Source organism: Cottoperca gobio, chromosome 6, assembly GCF_900634415.1.
Source record: "Cottoperca gobio chromosome 6, fCotGob3.1, whole genome shotgun sequence".
NCBI classification, from domain to species: Eukaryota; Metazoa; Chordata; class Actinopteri; order Perciformes; family Bovichtidae; genus Cottoperca; species Cottoperca gobio.
In genome coordinates this window covers 19,937,498-19,954,529 of record NC_041360.1, presented here as the reverse complement: position 1 = coordinate 19,954,529, position 17,032 = coordinate 19,937,498, and the positions used below count along the sequence as shown (strand labels likewise).

Below are 17,032 nucleotides of genomic sequence, written 5' to 3'. Positions count from 1 at the left end.
AATATGACTGTTTGGATACATAAATGTGAAATGCCACTGTTTCAAGGCCATTATCACTTCTATTTTGGTGCAAATTATCAAAATGATTTGAGGCAAGAAAGCATGGCCGAGAGATTAAATGAATTAATATCAATCTGAATTTAAAAAATAATAATAATCTGATAAAAAAAAATGTTTTATTGTTATTGTTATCAATTACAAGTGGGACAACTTCATATATATATTTATTATTATCGTAATTATAATGTATTTCACTATTGGCTTGCTTTCCATTATCCCCCAATGGTAAGAAACTATGCTACATTCAAGGACCTTTTAGTCTCACTGGCCCCTCCCACCTCATGGTATCCTAGCAGCGGAGCTCTGAACCCTCTCCTGATTGGGCCATTTCCAAGAATCCGCCATATTCAAACTTCCGCCGTGGTGCGTTCTGTTGTCATCGATCCTCCTCTTTCTTTGTACACATCGGGTCAGTTTTCATACGTCTGGACTTTTTGTTTGCTTTAGCCATAAATACGTCTCGGTATTACTGATCTCACAACGAAGCCTTCTGCGAAATGGAAGAAAATGAAGAAGTTTGTGTAAGGTCGGTGAGAAACAAAAAACCGAAACTACGCAGGATGTCATCGAGGACGTCAACTACATCAGTTATCAGCGCCGCGTCTCCACAAATACTGCGGAGAAACAACTCCAAGAAGTGAGTAGATCACGTCAAAAAAGACGTGATATTATATCATCATAACGTCATGTATATATTATTTATTTAGAAGCTCTGTTTGTAATGTAAAACGACTTTAGCACATTTTGAGCTAACGCTATCAGTTAGCCAACTGTGACGTGCAGGGCTGTTATTGTAACTGGCGAAGGCTGCGTTCAAGTGCACCTCGGAACATATTTAATGGATGTTGTCTCCATTATTCGCCATGCTTCAACCCAGTTGTGCCCAAAGAGTATATTTAGTACGATAAAGAAAAATGCTACAAAAGTTGTTCTGATTGGTCTAAAGTATAACTTTGACATTTTTAGATCACATGAAAAATCACTTTAATCAATTGTCAAAGTCTTTTAAATTAGGAAAAACGTGAATATTAGGTTTATTAAATGTCCTCCATATGAATACTTTTTTACAATGCATATCTGTGCATATGATTTATATTCAACCTTTTATGGGTATATAGATACCAAATACTTGATTGTGGTCCTTGTAGTAGCGATAAAGCAATTTATATTACTATATTTAGTCTTTGACTACTGTTTTTTCCTCAAATATTATGAAAAATAGAGAAAGACATCACTGTATTCCCAGAATGTAGTAATGTAAGATTACAAAGAACCCCCTACAAATCACTTCTCAATGACTTGGCTTTCAGATAAATACAACTTCATGTAATGTTATCCTCACTTTCTTTGATATTTCACTCTCCACTCATAGTTCTGTTATTTCCAACATGTCTTGAAGGCAGGATTACAATGAGGGTGTTGTGTAGCCTGTGTTCAGCTGACCTTGGCCTTAACAGCAACCTCGGGGTGTTATTCACTGAGAAGAAGACATTGTAACTCTGTGGCTGCATTGTTTTGTCACCATAACTGACTTTTTTCTGCAGCAGCAGAGGGCAGTCCAGCTCCTTATTTGGTTTTGAATATCAACGTGCCTCTGGTATTATCCTCACTGATTGACATGTTTGAAACATAGCAGTGACTGGAGCAAACACGGCATAAAAAGGCATCCATCATATTAACAAAGCTGAAATGCATTCCCTGTGAAAACAATAATGCAGTTATGTTCGTGTTAGGGCTGCACAATATATGTTTTTTTTATTGTCATTGCAATGTGAACTTGTACGATAAACACATAGGAAAAGTTAGTTGAAAGAGAGTATCAATACAAAACTGCACTTTAGACTGAAACTCATTCTTTTTATTATTGGTGCCTTTTGTGTTCAGTTCAATTTGTTCAATAAAAGAATCATAGAAATAATTTCCCTTTATTATTCAACAAGCAACTTGTTGTATTTTAGCAGTGAAGCAGCAGAACTGAGTACACTTTATATCTGTTTATTTATCGCAAGTATAATGTCATTGTGACATTCAGCAACGTTATCGCAGCCCTAGATTGTTTGCCTCAACATGCTGTTTGTGCAGCGTTTCGGCTGCCAGTGGCTGCACGTTTGATTAGATTCTGTACGTTTTTCATTCAATAGAAGACAAAGAAACACTCTCTGAAGAGTAGTAGGCAGTCACTCTGCAATGTAGATATAAACTTTTTGTCATTGTGCTTGACCGTTGCTTATCTGTCTCATTTCCCGAAGACCTCCACTGCAGAGAGGCAGCTCCTTCACCTTTCTCACTCCTGGGACTCCGTGGGACTTCAGTCTAGTGAGTTAATGTTAAAAACAACAACCGTTAGGTTGCAGTGGTCACCTATGATCTGTTGAAGCGACTATGTGACTGTTATTTTAATTATTCTACATGTATCACTAATATGTGGAAGTATTTTGGGCTGTGATCCTTTTACATGCATTTTAGAAATGTTGCTGCCAATGTGCTGTTTGAATGATCATCAGATTGTGAAAGTAACCATTTTGTATTCTTATGTTACTTCAGAAGAGAAAGCGCAAAGAGAAGGATGATGACACAGTCAGTCTGTCCAGCTTCGACCTCAAGGTGAGAGTCAGGGCAAACTTTAATCCTCTGTGTGACTCAGGCACTCGCCACAGATGACCATGAGTGCTCTTGTGCGTTATGAGCTCAGGATAATCCCACCATCCCTTTAGACTGTTACAAGCTGCTGTCTGAGGAAATGATAATGGTGACAGAAGATCTGAGACACATTGTCCTTCAGCATGATCACAGTCTCTTGGCTCTTTGAAAGTGGTTTAATACACTTTTCTAAAATTGACAGCATACACAAACAATTGTGTAACTTTTATTTTCTGGAAAATTTAAGTTTAATTAAAAAAGAAGAAAAAAACCTTGACTTTTAAGTAACTTTTCTCCAAAACTGCACCAAGTTACAGGACCTTCTTGTTGTCCAGACCTTGTTTCTAAGTTTTATTTACAGTGTGTTATTGAGAGCCTTGTATCCAACAGCACTGTATTGTTCAAGGTATTGTTACACAACTGCAGTTTACAACCTCAATACAATCGAGTGGATCTGAAGACCATTTATTTCCTTGATTCCCAGGAACCCACTAACAAGCGTGTCCGACCTCTGACCAAAGTTTCTTCCCTCGTCAACTTGATATCTCCATCAAAGAATGGAGCCGTGCGGCGCTTTGGACAGACCATCCAGGTACATTTCAGAATCTTGTGACGCTTACTATTTACGTTATAGAAATTTAAATGTATAGAATTTGTGTTAGACTTTAAAATAATATTTTTTTTCCCTAGTCAATGTCATTGCGTGGTGACAGCAAGTCACCAGGGATGTCCCTCAGAGCTGGCAGCAAGGCAGCAGGTCCCACTCCCACTAAACGCAGAAGCAGCATGTTGTGGTCGGAGACGCTGGACGTCCATCAGAAGAGCACTTTCTCCACCAAAGAGATCAAGAGACAAGAGGTTCTGCAGTTCAGTCTTTTTAAAGTTTACAGCACAGTCAGAGAATACAGAGAGCAGAAAAAAGTAACTTCTCCTGCTGTGGTTTCTTCTTCAGGCTATTCATGAGCTTTACAGGGGAGAGCAGGATCTCATAGAAGATCTCCAACTTGCACGAAAGGTTAGAAAATCTTTAAATTTAAAATTGTACAAAAAAATCAATCAATTTGTACCGTAAATGTTTTTTTGTGCGCTCACACTGCTGCTTTTCTCACATTCAGGCATACCATGATCCGATGCTAAAACTCTCCATCATGACGGAAGAAGAACTAGCTCACATATTTGGGGACCTGGATGCATACATCCCCTTACATGAGGGTAAATGACCACTAACCATTCTTAGTGCTTTAATTGATGCCTGAATTGTTTCTTAAAGTAGCCCTGAGAACACAATGCAATGCACATGTAATAAGACGCAAACATGTGAAGAAACATTAGCACCAATTTGACAACACAGCATATAGAAAAAGCACTGCAAGAAGATCAGAACACAACGGAAACTGTTTTCAGGGGACACTAAAAAGTGACGCACACGGCTAGTACACGCTTTTTGCCATGGTTTGTGTTTTAGGAAGTTATTGAAGCCGGCTTTCCATCATTGTAATCGCATTATTCAGAATTTATAATAAATGTTGTCCTAATTTGCAGTGCTTTGAGCTCTCAGGGCCACCGTAGTTTCTGACCGTGTGGTTTTTGTTTTTAATCTGCAGATTTATTGATGAAACTGACGGAGGGAACTGGCTCCGATGGAACCGTAGCTCAGATTGGACAGATAGTTATAGACTGGGTATGTGTTGATGTTTACCTTACACACATTATCTTCAAATATGATCAAACTCTGCAAACAGTTCGTAACTGTCACCGTATCTTCTCAGCTGCCTGGTCTGAACGCTTACAAAGTATACTGCAGCAACCAGCTCGCAGCCAAAGCCCTGCTAGACCAGAAAAAGCAGGACAGGCGGGTCCAGGACTTCCTGCAGCGCTGCCTGGAGTCCCCCTTCAGCAGGAAGCTTGACCTCTGGAGCTTCCTAGACATCCCACGTTCACGCCTGGTGAAATACCCGCTGCTGCTGCGAGAGATCCTCAGACACACTCCTCCTGATCACCTGGACGTAGCCAGTCTGGAGAGAGCTGTATGTTCTCCACCTTTTTATATTTAGCTGCACAATCTGATAATTAACACGGCTATTATTTCACACAGTCTTGTGGGTTTTGCCAAACTAATTAAATCTTTTTTTAATCATCCAGATCACTATAATCCAGGAGATTCTGTCTGATATCAACGTGAGAAAAGGGGAGTCTGAGTGCCAGTACTATATAGACAAACTGGAGTATCTGGATGATAAGCAGCGGGACCCTCTCATAGATAACTGCAAGACTCTACTTTGTCATGGCGAGCTGCGGAACAAGAGTGGCTCTGTGAGAATTAGGATTACTCTCTTTGCTATTATCACCCACATAACATTGTGTTTGTCTTGTATTAAAATAAGTTTAATTCTTTATTAATGTTTCTTCGCAGAGGCTGCATGTGTTCCTCTTCTCTGAGCTCATGATTATGACCCGACCGGTGACCCGGAACGACAGGAGCTGCTTCCAGGTGTATCGACAGCCCATCCCAGTGCAGGACTTGGCTCTAGAGGACCTGCTGGATGGAGAGATCCGCATGGGGGGGTCCTTCAGAGGGGCTTTCACCAATGGAGAGAAAAGTGGGTTGAGTTGTAAATGTGATGTTTGTCAGAACATAGTTTGAAGACGTTACTTTGGGCTCTGAGAGATTTCTTTTCAGACTTTTTATTGACTAAATGATGAATACAAAATGTATTCACAGATTAATCTAAAATGAAAACCCTCTGTGGTATTTTCTGCCTCAATGTTGTTTGCTCACTATGATCAAAAAGTACTTAAACAAACAATACTTACAGTACCATTAGACAAAGACAAATCAAGAGCCATACACTATAATTCACCACCAACATAACCTGACACTTCATTAAGTCTAATTATTCGTTCTTTAAACATTTTCTTGAACTGAACAATATTTATGTAACCCTTTTAAATCATTCTGTAGAGTTCTCTACGCCAACACTGAAATACACATCTGCTTTAAAGTAATCCATACTATTGTCCTCTTCCTCTGAACTAAAAGCAAACAACTTTTGTATATTTTCTGATGATACTCTGCATTTTGCCCTGGACATAATTCAGTCAGTAACTCAACTAAAACTTTAAGTTTCAATAGACTGAATACTGACGTTGCTGCCTGTTGTCCAGCTGACTGAACTGTTTTCTGTCTGTCCCTCTAGCTAAGAACGTTTTCCGTGTGAGCTCTCTGGATCCCTCCCATGGCCAGTCCCACACCCTGCATGTCAATGATGTCTACCACAAACAGCAGTGGCTCAACTGTCTGCGTACTGCGATGGCCCAACAACAGGGGCCTGCACCCAGAGTTCAGCCGGGAGAAGCTGTCAGAGCCAAGCGTCGCTCCTCCACTGTCTCAGCCACCATGTCTGACGAGGAGACAGACGAGAACTGTCCGCCTGTCTCTGGCCCCAAACTCAGGCCTCAGACACTCTCCAAAGCCCGACTAGACCAGAAGTTACAAGGCTCGCTAAAGAGGAAGGAGACTGGAGTGTAGACATTTAACCCGACTCAAGGGTTCCTTTCGGACAGATGTGCGCACCATGAGTCCTGTTTTGTCACATGTCTGTCTGTGAATTTCATGCAACCACCATTGTTATTCTTTTGCTTTGTCCTTGTCTGTAGCTGCACTGAAAAAGGCCTTTTCAATAGTGTCCGTCCAAATGTATTGTCAAATTTCAGTTTTTAAAAAGTGTAATTAGTTTACAAAAAAAAGTGAAATGTGTCTGTAATGTGTGTTTACACGAGCTAAATGTGTGTGGAATTGTTATGTGTTGACCTACCTATGTTTAAACAACTTTATACCACTTGTAGCTGAAATTCATTCCAGTTACTGACATTTTTAAACTTTCTGTTTTTATTTGCTGCAATCAAAATGTCAATGGATTTATATTTTAGGCCATATGTGTGCAGTTGTCAGTTATTATAAGTGGTATCTGTGTTAAGGAATCAAGAAACTGAGAAACTGTGATGTCTTCAGCAATCTGTGCAGCAAGCCGACCAGTCTAAAAATGTTTGAGGTTAGTTATGAGATAATGAGCAGAAATTAAGGAGGAACACTGACCATGAATAAGAAATTAAAAACATTTCTTGAAAGGAAGAAATTTAATGAATTTAGACAAGTTGTTAAATAGAAAAGGATACAACATTTTGTACTTTTAAAAGAGTCTTGGATATGAGTGAGATTGTATGTTACAACACACCAACATCCTCTTGGTTGTACTTTGACCGCCTCTGTCACTTCCTTTCACTGTTGACATAGCTGTTCAGTGTTGCAACATTTGTCAGGCAAAATGGGGGGGGGGGGAAAGGAAAACTCTGAAGTGTGCTCCTTTCCACTGTGTTGAAATCCTACATCTGCTTATTGTAGTTTTGTTCATTTCTAAGTTTAGAATGCTAGAGTTGTAAAGGCCGTTAGAAATAATGTCTTGAAACATTAAAAACCCATTAAAAGTCAAAAATAACTTTTACCTATTTGCAGTTCGGGAGCACGTTTGACTCCCATTTACTACCTTCACACTGTAGTTCTTATCAAATGCTGATGACTGCTTGGGGAGACTTGTTCGTAAATGATCTGCCCTCTAAACAAGCTTCTTTTTGGCCTGATAGACTTTGAATACTGACAAAGCATTAACAGTGCAGTGTTTATGTATTTGCAAAGCTATCTGATCTGTGTCTCGTACTATGCCATGTTGGGTCCTTGAATGTGATGTTTAAGAAGGTGTGGGAACCCTGTTTGCATGCAAGTAAACTATAGCTGACTATCTCTTGCAATGCTTTGGTTTGTACTTGTGGTAAAGCCAATGATTATCAACATTTTGAGAGATGTCAAGAGTGACACGCTAGATCTTCAGATAAGAAAAGGAGATGTACTTTGTCATGCTTGACTTTATCAGACTTATTTATGCAGAATTGTAATGTTTAAAATTCAAACAGGCAACATCACTGCAGAGTTTCATATGGAAATAAAAGTGCTCAAAAAGGAACTAACTTTTGAATTATTTGTGTCCTAGCACTGCAATTGGTGTGCAGGTGTCTGGGACATAAAGTTAAACCAACATGTGCTATGCCTTTCAAAGTTTCTTTTTACACGAGTTACATGGCGGTTGTATTTTCCTACTTCCTTCTTTCTGATGCCTGCTGGTACAGTGATAACCCTGGCTGCACTGTCAGCTGCTGAACATGCTGTATTTATAGCTCATGGTGAGCCATAACCACTAACAGCTTCTCAACAGCCCTGTTGATACCATCATCCACAAGGTGTGTTCTGCTGAAGTAAGATGCTGTTGGAGTCTTTCTTATAGGGTTATAAAGCCAACAGTTCATGTAAAACCATCTGACATTTCTCTCTCCCAATTCACCATCCCCCCCCGATTATTATTTTTGGTAAGCATTAGCTCAACGGTGCCCCAAGGAAACAAATATCTTGCTATTCCTGATGCCCTACTCTTATAAACCTTAACACCTCCTTTCCCTAGAGGTGATCAGTGGAGACAGCTGACTGAGCCACTGTGGTTCAGGTAGGATCAAATGACAACAAGCTCAGGGAAGCACAAAGGTGTTCAATACCTCCAAAGAATGTGTCAGTCTTTCTTTTTCACCATTAATAACCAAACACATTTAACTTGTGAATTGTTTGCCAATTCAAGAAAAAAGTTAACCTCTCAGACCTAATTTAGCTGATATTCTTTCCATAATTTCCTTCAACACTCCTTTATAAAGATCTTTGTTTCTAGGCTTGTTTACTGACCTGTTAACTACCGGTTATTCCTATTTTTAGAGTCAGTTTGCACAACTCCTGCCATAAATGTGTTTCTGCCATTGGGAATATCCAGTATGTCCTGTTCTTCCGGTCAGCTCCGGGAGGTAGGCTATCAAAGGCTTTTGTTTTTATCATTCTTTATATATTGAAATTAAATTAATTAATGCGCTATAATTATGAAACCATGTCCTAGCGTTATTTCATCCATTCCCCAAAGTTGAGGATTCAAGTGTGACGTTATTGTGTTAGTAGGAACTAGTGTTACAGGTAGTTAGTCCGGTTAAACCGGAAGTAGCACCAAGCTAACTGTTAGCCGCAGGCTAGCCGCTGAGGACAGGATGTGTCGAAACCAGGGACACAATCCTTACCTGCCTTAACATATTTAAGCTGATTGAATCCAAATTCAGTTTCAAAGCCTTTTATAAACTGTCAGGAATAATTCTGTTGGAGAAATGCTGCGTATTTTATATCACAGCAGTTTGATATATTTTGTTAAATGAAAAAAATCTAATCTCCAATGTAAGGAGTCGTAAAGTCACACATATTGATTCCCAAACCTTTAACCCTTTGTCTGTTATTTTCTTTTCTTTTTAAATATATTGAGTTTAAACATACTGGAATGAGCCTGTAAAATACCCAACATAAGTGTTTATTTGTAGACTGTAAACTCCCACAAGTTGCAAAAAGCTTAAAATATCTCCAAAGCATGACCTTATATGTATATTTCCAATCTCCAAGATCACATGTCTGTTAAAATGGTTTCAGTTCATGTAAATAACTATCAGTTAAAACTGTTTTATTGCATTGTTATAGTATTTTTATTCTTATATTTTATTGTAATTTTTCTCTTCGATATTTCTGTACTTGACTTTTGCCTGTATTTCTATTTCATCTTAATATGTTTATTGTAATCACCAAACACCAAGGCAAGTGAAGAACCTACTTGGCAATAAAGCTTATTCTGATTCTGACCAATACAAAACATTTCACACCCGATACCTCTGTAGCAGCGATGCAAGTTCAGACATGTTTTTGTGTAAGTCAGACTGAATGAATGCAGCTATTATCTGTGCGTGGGTGCATCTCATTTCTCTCATTTTCATTTCAGGTTGTAGCTCCATGTTGTCTTAATATAATCTTCTGTAGGTTCCTCTCTAACCCACTACCCTGATATCTGCACTGAGACGACCTTGACGAGGCCAGTGGTGCTGTCAGCCTTTCATTATTATTGACATTACATGACAGTTACATAATTATTGCTTTTTACAAAAAATTGCCCTTACAGAAATTCTTCAAAAATGATCATTTGTCAATTACACATCCTGTGTTACCTTGAGTTTGTGAAGAAAAGTGCATTTTCTCGAAAACACTTTGGAGACCAGTAAGTGTTTTAAATAGTAAAGTTTAAGCAAATTTGCACTGGATAAATGAGACTTGGGTTATACTGCACGAGTTGTGTGAGAGTTTGTAAATGAATGTTTTGTTGTTGTTAAACACGGCCCCCATTTACTTCAATTTATCAAGACTCTTCATTCAATGTGGAGACATGCTATAAAAACAAGGTGTTCTTCCCGAATTCAAGGTAACATGCGCTGAGTAATTAATATACAAATGGTCATTTTTGGTGGGAATATTTTTTTAATTCAGATGGAAATTATGAACTAAATTACCTCACAACAATATTATAGTTTTGCCAAGTGCAGACGTTTTGAAGCAATATTTTCCTGAAACATTATCAACAAACAAAACAACAAAAACTGCGTGTAGTTCAGTTACAACAGAAGACACAACTCTGAAGAATTATTTTAAAAATATTCCTGTAGTAGTCTATTAATTTACACAAATTAAATAGAGGTAGAACCATCTGTATTATTTACAAATTTACATTAAAAATATATTCTTCCATAATATATACAAATACATAGTGATATAATCATAGTAATCAAACTTATTCATGTTCCATCTGGGTTCAATGAAATATTACAACATCTTTGATGAAGTCACACTAACTTGATCATGATGATCAACCCAAGTTCATGTTTATATATTTCAAGATTAAGCCATTGTTCTGATAAAGCTTCTGGGAATGAATTGATAAGGGCCCTAAACTCCCGCACAGGTGTGGCTGATAAGGCCTTTGCTCAGGGTAAACTATGATGGAAGTTATGCATTTGTTGCCGTAACAAGTGCAAATAGCTAACAGGAGAGTCTGTTTGAAATCACATCCTAACACACTATTCTTACTAAGTACACATAATGTTGTATATAGTGCATTCCAGCTGCATACTATGTGGATTTTGTGTACGTGAGAAATGCCAGGATGTATACTAGATTAGCAAGAATTTCTAGGTATGAGAGAATGAGACGTGAGTTTACTGCACATGCTTGACCGCCCCCACAATGCATTGCGGCTCTTCAGACGGAGCAATGGTGGACTGCGATGCACACGGTAAAAATATTGAATTGTGTGCATTAACTAATTGTAAATGATTTATCACTAAAAAAGAATATATATTTCAATTTGCTTTAAAATAATGCTGGAAAATATGAAATGGAGTGGAAGAGGTGATTCGATTTATATTATGTGATAAACAATTTTGTTGTGTTTGCTGCATGTGTAACCATGCAGTTGTTTGCTGACAGGTTCGCCAGAACATCTCGAGAAGCTGATGGTACATAAATCAAGGCTGTCTAATTTGATTGGGTAAACTAATTATTTATGTTGTGAAATCTCTCTGCACCCAACTGGTGTCTTCACAACAGTGTGAAGACATTTCTTCTGTGCCGCACCTCTGCAGCTTCAACATCCTGTCATATGCCATTCTGATGAGGTATCCAAGGAGTCAGCAGACATAACCGGTCTCGATTTAACCTTCTAAGAGCTGCATCTTGAGTTTCTCATAGGCGATTCAATTTCAATGACTGGAAGTGGCATGTAAGAAAGAAAACGTATGATGCGATTGGGCAAGCCCAGCTTGGAAACAACTTCACATGCTCTTATGCCAAGAGCCCCTCTCACAGCCACTCTGCTGATCTGCTGTAGACTGAGAGGGGTATCTACGGAAGAGAAAACAACAGAGATGAAATTTTATCTGTGCTCTTAGATTATCTATATTTTTAGCAGTGACACACTTTAAATAAACAAACGTACTCTCGTAGAACTCAAGGCAGAGATAAGAGGGAGATCCCAGACTGGTGTAGTGGATGGGTTTTTTTTTCAGGTTATCTCTGGCGTACACGTTCCCCCCAAACTCCACAAGTAGATCGATCAAGTCAACGCTCTTTGCTTTGGCTGCATGATGAAGGGTCGTCTCGTGCAGCTTGGCAGCATTCACATTTGCCCCTTCGGGAAAGAAAGACATGTAAAACTGTATGAGAGAGAGCAGTCTATCCTGTCTGGGAGCATTTGTGTTTACACACTTATTATAAATGCCATAATAATCACTTTATAATAGAATATAATTAGCAGTGATGATAATGAACCAGCAGTGAGCTCTAGACACATTATAGGCAAGGTGCACAGAGTTATTTTGCAACATATCTACACACGATATTTAAAAATACATATAGTTACCATTCTTTAAATGATTTAAATCTCAATGAACATTAGTAAATACAGTGATTTACAAAATAAATCCTTACAACTCATCTTACAGTGATATCAATATAGTTACATAGTGACACCTAACTTTGATATGGTAATAAGCTGGTTACTATAATTATTATATATTAAATGTTTGGTTTTATTAAGTGGTTGATTGATAAATAAGTACCAAAAGTCCTTGTGACTTAAAAACGTTGCTGCCTTGAAATAGTTACAACCAAAATATCACAAATTATGCACATCCAGGTTTTGACCCAAAAATATTGTGACACTTAATTTTACCCAGCTCGGGTGCAGAGAAGAAAACCTCACCTGCATTGAGGAGAACTTTGGTGCAGTCGTAATGTTGCCTTGCACAGGCTACATGAAGCGGTGTCCCATAGTGGCAGTCATGAGCCTCCATGAAAGCTCCTCGATCAATCATTAGCTGAACACAATCTGAATTACCTATTGTGAGAGACAGAAGAATTGTCTGTTTAGTACAAAAATAAATGCTCTGAGTGACTTTCCTACCACAGCTGAGAAATAAATCACGTATGCAACAATCATTTCCTGTGGGCTTTAATGGGGGCTGTTATTTGGTTGCAGTTTCATCCTCCACAGTACAGGAGCTGTTGCTCAGCATGAATCGATTTTGGCTGGAGTTTCAATTTAAAGCTTTCTATTTACTGGTTTTAAAATCAATACTGCAATCATCCAAGTGTGTACCTTAGCAAGCATAGCCAGTACACCCATAGTCTTACTGGTAATTGTGTTTCTGTTTTATTGCTACATCTTGATAAGCTTTTAATTAATAATCAAGAGCTCAAGAGTCACGAGCTCTGGTACTGCATTCCGCTCTCCCTTCCTGTTTTGTCTTCCTGTTTTGTCTTCCCTCTTGGAAACATTTCATATTCATTTTTTTTTTTTTTTTTTTTACAACCTGAACACAACGAATGGCATAAGCCATGAGCAAAATGTGCTCCCAGCACTATTTAGAAAAAACACTGAATAACCTTTATGATTGATTTATTCACTACTAGTTTTTCCACTTCTCACCTGCATTGACACAGTACAAACACTGTATGAAATCGGTTCTGGCAATGCAGATGAAAAAAGGGACAGATACTTGGCTCAACATCCAGTACTTCCATTCCTGTACAATGTTGTATGTAACAAGACGCACCTCCCATGCAAGCCTCGTGAAGCGGAGAGAAGGTAAATAGTGGAGGATTAACTGTTGCTCCGTACTCCAACAGCAGCTTGACACATTCAAGGCTGCCGGCTGCGCAGGCATCACACAGCGGAGTACTGCCATCGATGTTACGAGCATCCACCTGGAAGACACAGAATTATATAAAGTCAAAACCAAAGTCAATCCTGTACTGATGAAGGAAGCCATCAACATTACTGACTCCATCTCACATGTGCACCAGCTTCCAGCAGCAGTCTGACGCATTGGGTTTGTCCCTTTATACATGCCTCATGCAGGGGGGTGATAGATTCAACTGCCACGATGTTAACTGCTGCACCTCCCTCGATCAGCTGCTGCAGCTGGAGGGCCCTGCCCTGTGCAGCGGCCTCATGCACTGCTGACCGGTCCGTCCAGAATCCAAGACCCTGAGCTGCAAATATGTGAAATCAAACAAGACTGAGCCTTTAAAGTCATGATGTTGAAATCTTTTTTGTCTCTAATGACTTATGATTAACCGTGATGATTAATAACCGCTTCAAGCTTTCAACGTCTATAACACTAGTTCATCCTTACTTTTGTAGTTCATAATACCTATTTATTTATTCATTTCAACTAATTATTTGTTTTGGTTATAGTCGACAGCCCTAAGTCTTTGGTGAACCACTGTACTGCCTTGTTGGCTACATATTGTTTTAAGTTGATTGAAGCTGTGTGTCGAACTATTTCCCAAGCTAAATTTCCCCTTGGGGACAATGACATACATGTTATTTTGTCTTATCTCAACAAAATTCTCTCTTTGTTTATTTTGTCATTGGCTGAAATATTTTCTTTTTTTCATTATACCTACATATTTAGGTCTTCATCCTGGAATAAAAGTACTTCATCTTCAAGTTTGGAAGCTCAAGACCATCTATATTATCGGGCACTGATAGAGGCATAATAAAATCACTCATGTAAACTACAGCAGGAGCCACACCATCACTAGGTATAGCACTAGTGTCTTGGTTTGTATTACATTGTAAGGTGTGTGTTATTGTGCCCATTGACCTGCACATTCATACAGTGAATATGTTGTATAATAGGCCTATATATTTCTAAGTATGTCACATTTGCTAAGTGCTAAGTGGACTTCAGTGCCTGCTGGCTTAACTAACGAGCTAAATCTAGCTATCTTGCTGTCATGCTATGAAACTAGCATCCACTTTAACACAAACACAGAAAGCTAGCCACCATGAAGCTGATGAAGGCTATGCTAGATCCATCCGGTCAAACTGTTGTCCTGGGTTACTGTTGGTCACCAACTGTAAGCTACTTACCGATTTCTCCATACAAGGACGGTCTGGCCCGAGTCATCTCCATTTCATGTTACCGTTTTCTTCTCCGTTAACCCCGTAGATTCAGCCACATTTGTTATTCATTTTTGAAGCGAAAGAATAAAGCCTAATATGGCTGCATTACTGTAAATCCCGCTGGAGCAGCCCCGTGCTCAGTAAAAGAGAGCAGCGGAGGTTCAGTCCAAATAAACAATGGCTGGGAATTCTGGGATATGTAGGCGACGGACCTACATGAGAGAGAGTCCAGTCATGGTGTCCTATCTATGTGTCCTGCATTCAAGTTAAATAATTGACTGAAAATAGACACTAATAAATACTAAAAAAAACATATTTTACATTCGTGTTAATATTGTTATTCAACAATGCAGAAGAAATTAGACAAATGTAATTATTTACTAGCTTGTTTACTTGCACATGATCTCTGGCTAATGTTAGCTAGCACAATCATTATAGCTTTTGTGCTAGCTAACATGTTAGCATTAACCCATTCAAAGAAAGTTTTTAACTAAATCAACATGATTCAAAACTGTATTGATGAGTATATTACACTTGCTAATACATGATGTGTTGTATCTTGTGTGGATTTGCATTTTTTGTGTTTCTACCATTTGCAGCATCTGCATTCATTTTATGTTTGAAAGGTGTCATTTTGTGCGAACATGATTAGAGTTAATTGAAAAAGATATAGGCTAAATCTGCACTTCATTGTGAGAGAACTCAAAACTTAATATGATAACACAAAAATGGTAACACAAAAGTTATTGTAAGGGATTGCAAGGTTACTCAAAAGTATTGCGGGGAAACAACACTTTACATCACTTACAATCTTCCTGTTAACCTCCAGAGTGATGACCCTTAACCTCCCTATAGAGTGGGAACAGTTGTTTTCCCAATTAATATCCAACACAGTAGATCACAAATGTTTTTTGGAACTTTTTTGATTAACCTAGTAGTCCTACTTACTTATTCTCTTATATTACTCATTTGTGTAGGTCATGTGGTTAGATGTTTCAACAATATCAAATTTTTAGGATTGCATCACACATTAAATCCTAGTTAAGAAAGACACGTTGCCTTTCATGTCAGTAGCAACAGTTGAACATCATCAAGATTGAGTTGCAAAGAAAAACACCAAATATCCCCATGTGTAGTGGCCAATTATTAGTGACTTCTTGCACACTGCAGCTAAATATGTTTAGGTGAAGATACAGATGGCTCAGAAACTCCTAGAGTTCCCCTTGGAAAAACCCTAATGCTTCGGCAGGAACATGCGGCCTTGTGGTCTTACAACTCTGAGGAGTATGAGCTGAATTTTAGAGCCTTAATGCTATGCAAGTGGTACATTAACTTGACAACTAAATATATTGAAAGAGCAGTAACCTCTCTCACCAGCTATTAAGATAACATTATATTATAGCAATAAGGGCTGGGATATGTCGCCACTTCTCAACATTTCATAATATGAATTGCTAATCTTAAGAAGGCTACAGAGTTCCGTTGCTATCGCCGCAGTACAAAATCGTTGCTTTGCAGTAGAATCTAACAGACTATTTTTCTTTGCTGAAGCAATACAATAATATTTAAATCTATAAAAACAATTTTTAAATCATATTTTTAATCATAAATTATTTATATATTCTGTAAGTAGCCGTGTAATAAGCAGGATAATACACAGCGAGCCGGTCATTATGGTAAAATTAACCCCGAAAGTGTGAGCAGGACTCTTGCATTTTGAATAACCCTGAAGGGCTTGCGGTCCATTGTCCCTTATACCAATCAGTGATATGTGGATACCAGCAAAATAGCGTGTATTTGCCAGGGCAAATACGAGAAAATGTCCCAAGTAATGCCAAGGTAATGCAAAAGTAGTTCAAAAAAGAAATTACCACCATGACCCTTTGGGGGCGTCGTACATTTTGTATTGTAATGCAAAAATAAAACACAAAGCATTGATTGTAACTTACAATTTGTATATGTTGGCGGTGAGAGGAACCACAGGACTGAAACCATGAAGTGGTTTTCAGCTGCACAGAGATAGATAATTGGGGGCTAATTGATTCTCAGTTGATTCGGCACTACTAATGACCATTTCATATTATACACTTATTCACAATATATATATATATATATATATATATATATATATATATATATATATATAATAATATATATACATTGTTTAATGGAGCTTTAAAATCTCATAAAAGGCTCCCTTCACTGGCTACCAGTGGCGGCCCGAATCTGCTTCAAGACTCTGGTGCTGGCCTACCGTGCTGTGAATGGATCAGCCCCTTCCTACATCCAGGCCATGGTCGAACCATACACCCCAGCGTGTTCACTTCGATCTGCTTGGACCAATCGGCTCGACAACTCCCTCACTACGAGTGGGACCCAGATTTCCCTCAAACAAAACCCGCCTGTTTGCT

The 17,032-nt window shown here is 38.5% G+C and overlaps 2 protein-coding genes across 3 annotated transcripts; one reads left to right on the top strand and one right to left on the bottom strand.

Annotated features, from left to right (window-relative positions):
* Positions 1-402: 402 nt before the first annotated feature.
* On the top strand, positions 403-7,718 carry LOC115010169 (neuroepithelial cell-transforming gene 1 protein-like). Its single transcript, XM_029434630.1, has 12 exons — positions 403-697; positions 2,310-2,376; positions 2,605-2,664; positions 3,185-3,292; positions 3,391-3,558; positions 3,653-3,715; positions 3,816-3,912; positions 4,305-4,381; positions 4,470-4,727; positions 4,843-5,013; positions 5,114-5,300; positions 5,898-7,718. The coding sequence occupies exons 1-12, from the start codon at positions 558-560 to the stop codon at positions 6,227-6,229; spliced, it is 1,728 nt and encodes a 575-aa protein (XP_029290490.1). The 5' UTR covers positions 403-557; the 3' UTR covers positions 6,230-7,718.
* A 1,404-nt stretch (positions 7,719-9,122) lies between these two features.
* asb13b (ankyrin repeat and SOCS box containing 13b) lies at positions 9,123-15,028 on the bottom strand. Of its 2 annotated transcripts, none has more exons than XM_029434567.1 (6): positions 14,589-15,028; positions 13,503-13,702; positions 13,264-13,414; positions 12,411-12,545; positions 11,646-11,837; positions 9,123-11,551 (listed from the first exon to the last, which is right to left on the bottom strand). In XM_029434567.1, exons 1-6 carry the CDS (start codon positions 14,629-14,631, stop codon positions 11,370-11,372), a joined length of 903 nt encoding a protein of 300 aa, XP_029290427.1. In that variant the 5' UTR covers positions 14,632-15,028; the 3' UTR covers positions 9,123-11,369. The 2 variants fall into 2 exon arrangements, with proteins under 2 accessions (XP_029290427.1, XP_029290428.1); XM_029434568.1 differs by having other exon boundaries at positions 13,560-13,702.
* Between the last annotated feature and the right edge of the window lie 2,004 nt (positions 15,029-17,032).

Bases quoted from the DNA above. Each gene is read 5' to 3' on its own strand.
- LOC115010169 (XM_029434630.1), top strand. From the start codon at position 558: ATGGAAGAAAATGAAGAAGTTTGTGTAAGGTCGGTGAGAAACAAAAAA. The intron at 698-2,309 runs GTGAGTAGATCA...CATTTCCCGAAG, and splicing joins CGGAGAAACAACTCCAAGAA to ACCTCCACTGCAGAGAGGCA. The intron at 4,728-4,842 runs GTATGTTCTCCA...TTAATCATCCAG, and splicing joins TAGCCAGTCTGGAGAGAGCT to ATCACTATAATCCAGGAGAT.
- asb13b (XM_029434567.1), bottom strand. From the start codon at position 14,631: ATGGAGATGACTCGGGCCAGACCGTCCTTGTATGGAGAAATCG. The intron at 13,415-13,502 runs GTGAGATGGAGT...TGTGTCTTCCAG, and splicing joins TGCTGGAAGCTGGTGCACAT to GTGGATGCTCGTAACATCGA. The intron at 11,552-11,645 runs GTACGTTTGTTT...TCTCTTCCGTAG, and splicing joins CTGCCTTGAGTTCTACGAGA to ATACCCCTCTCAGTCTACAG.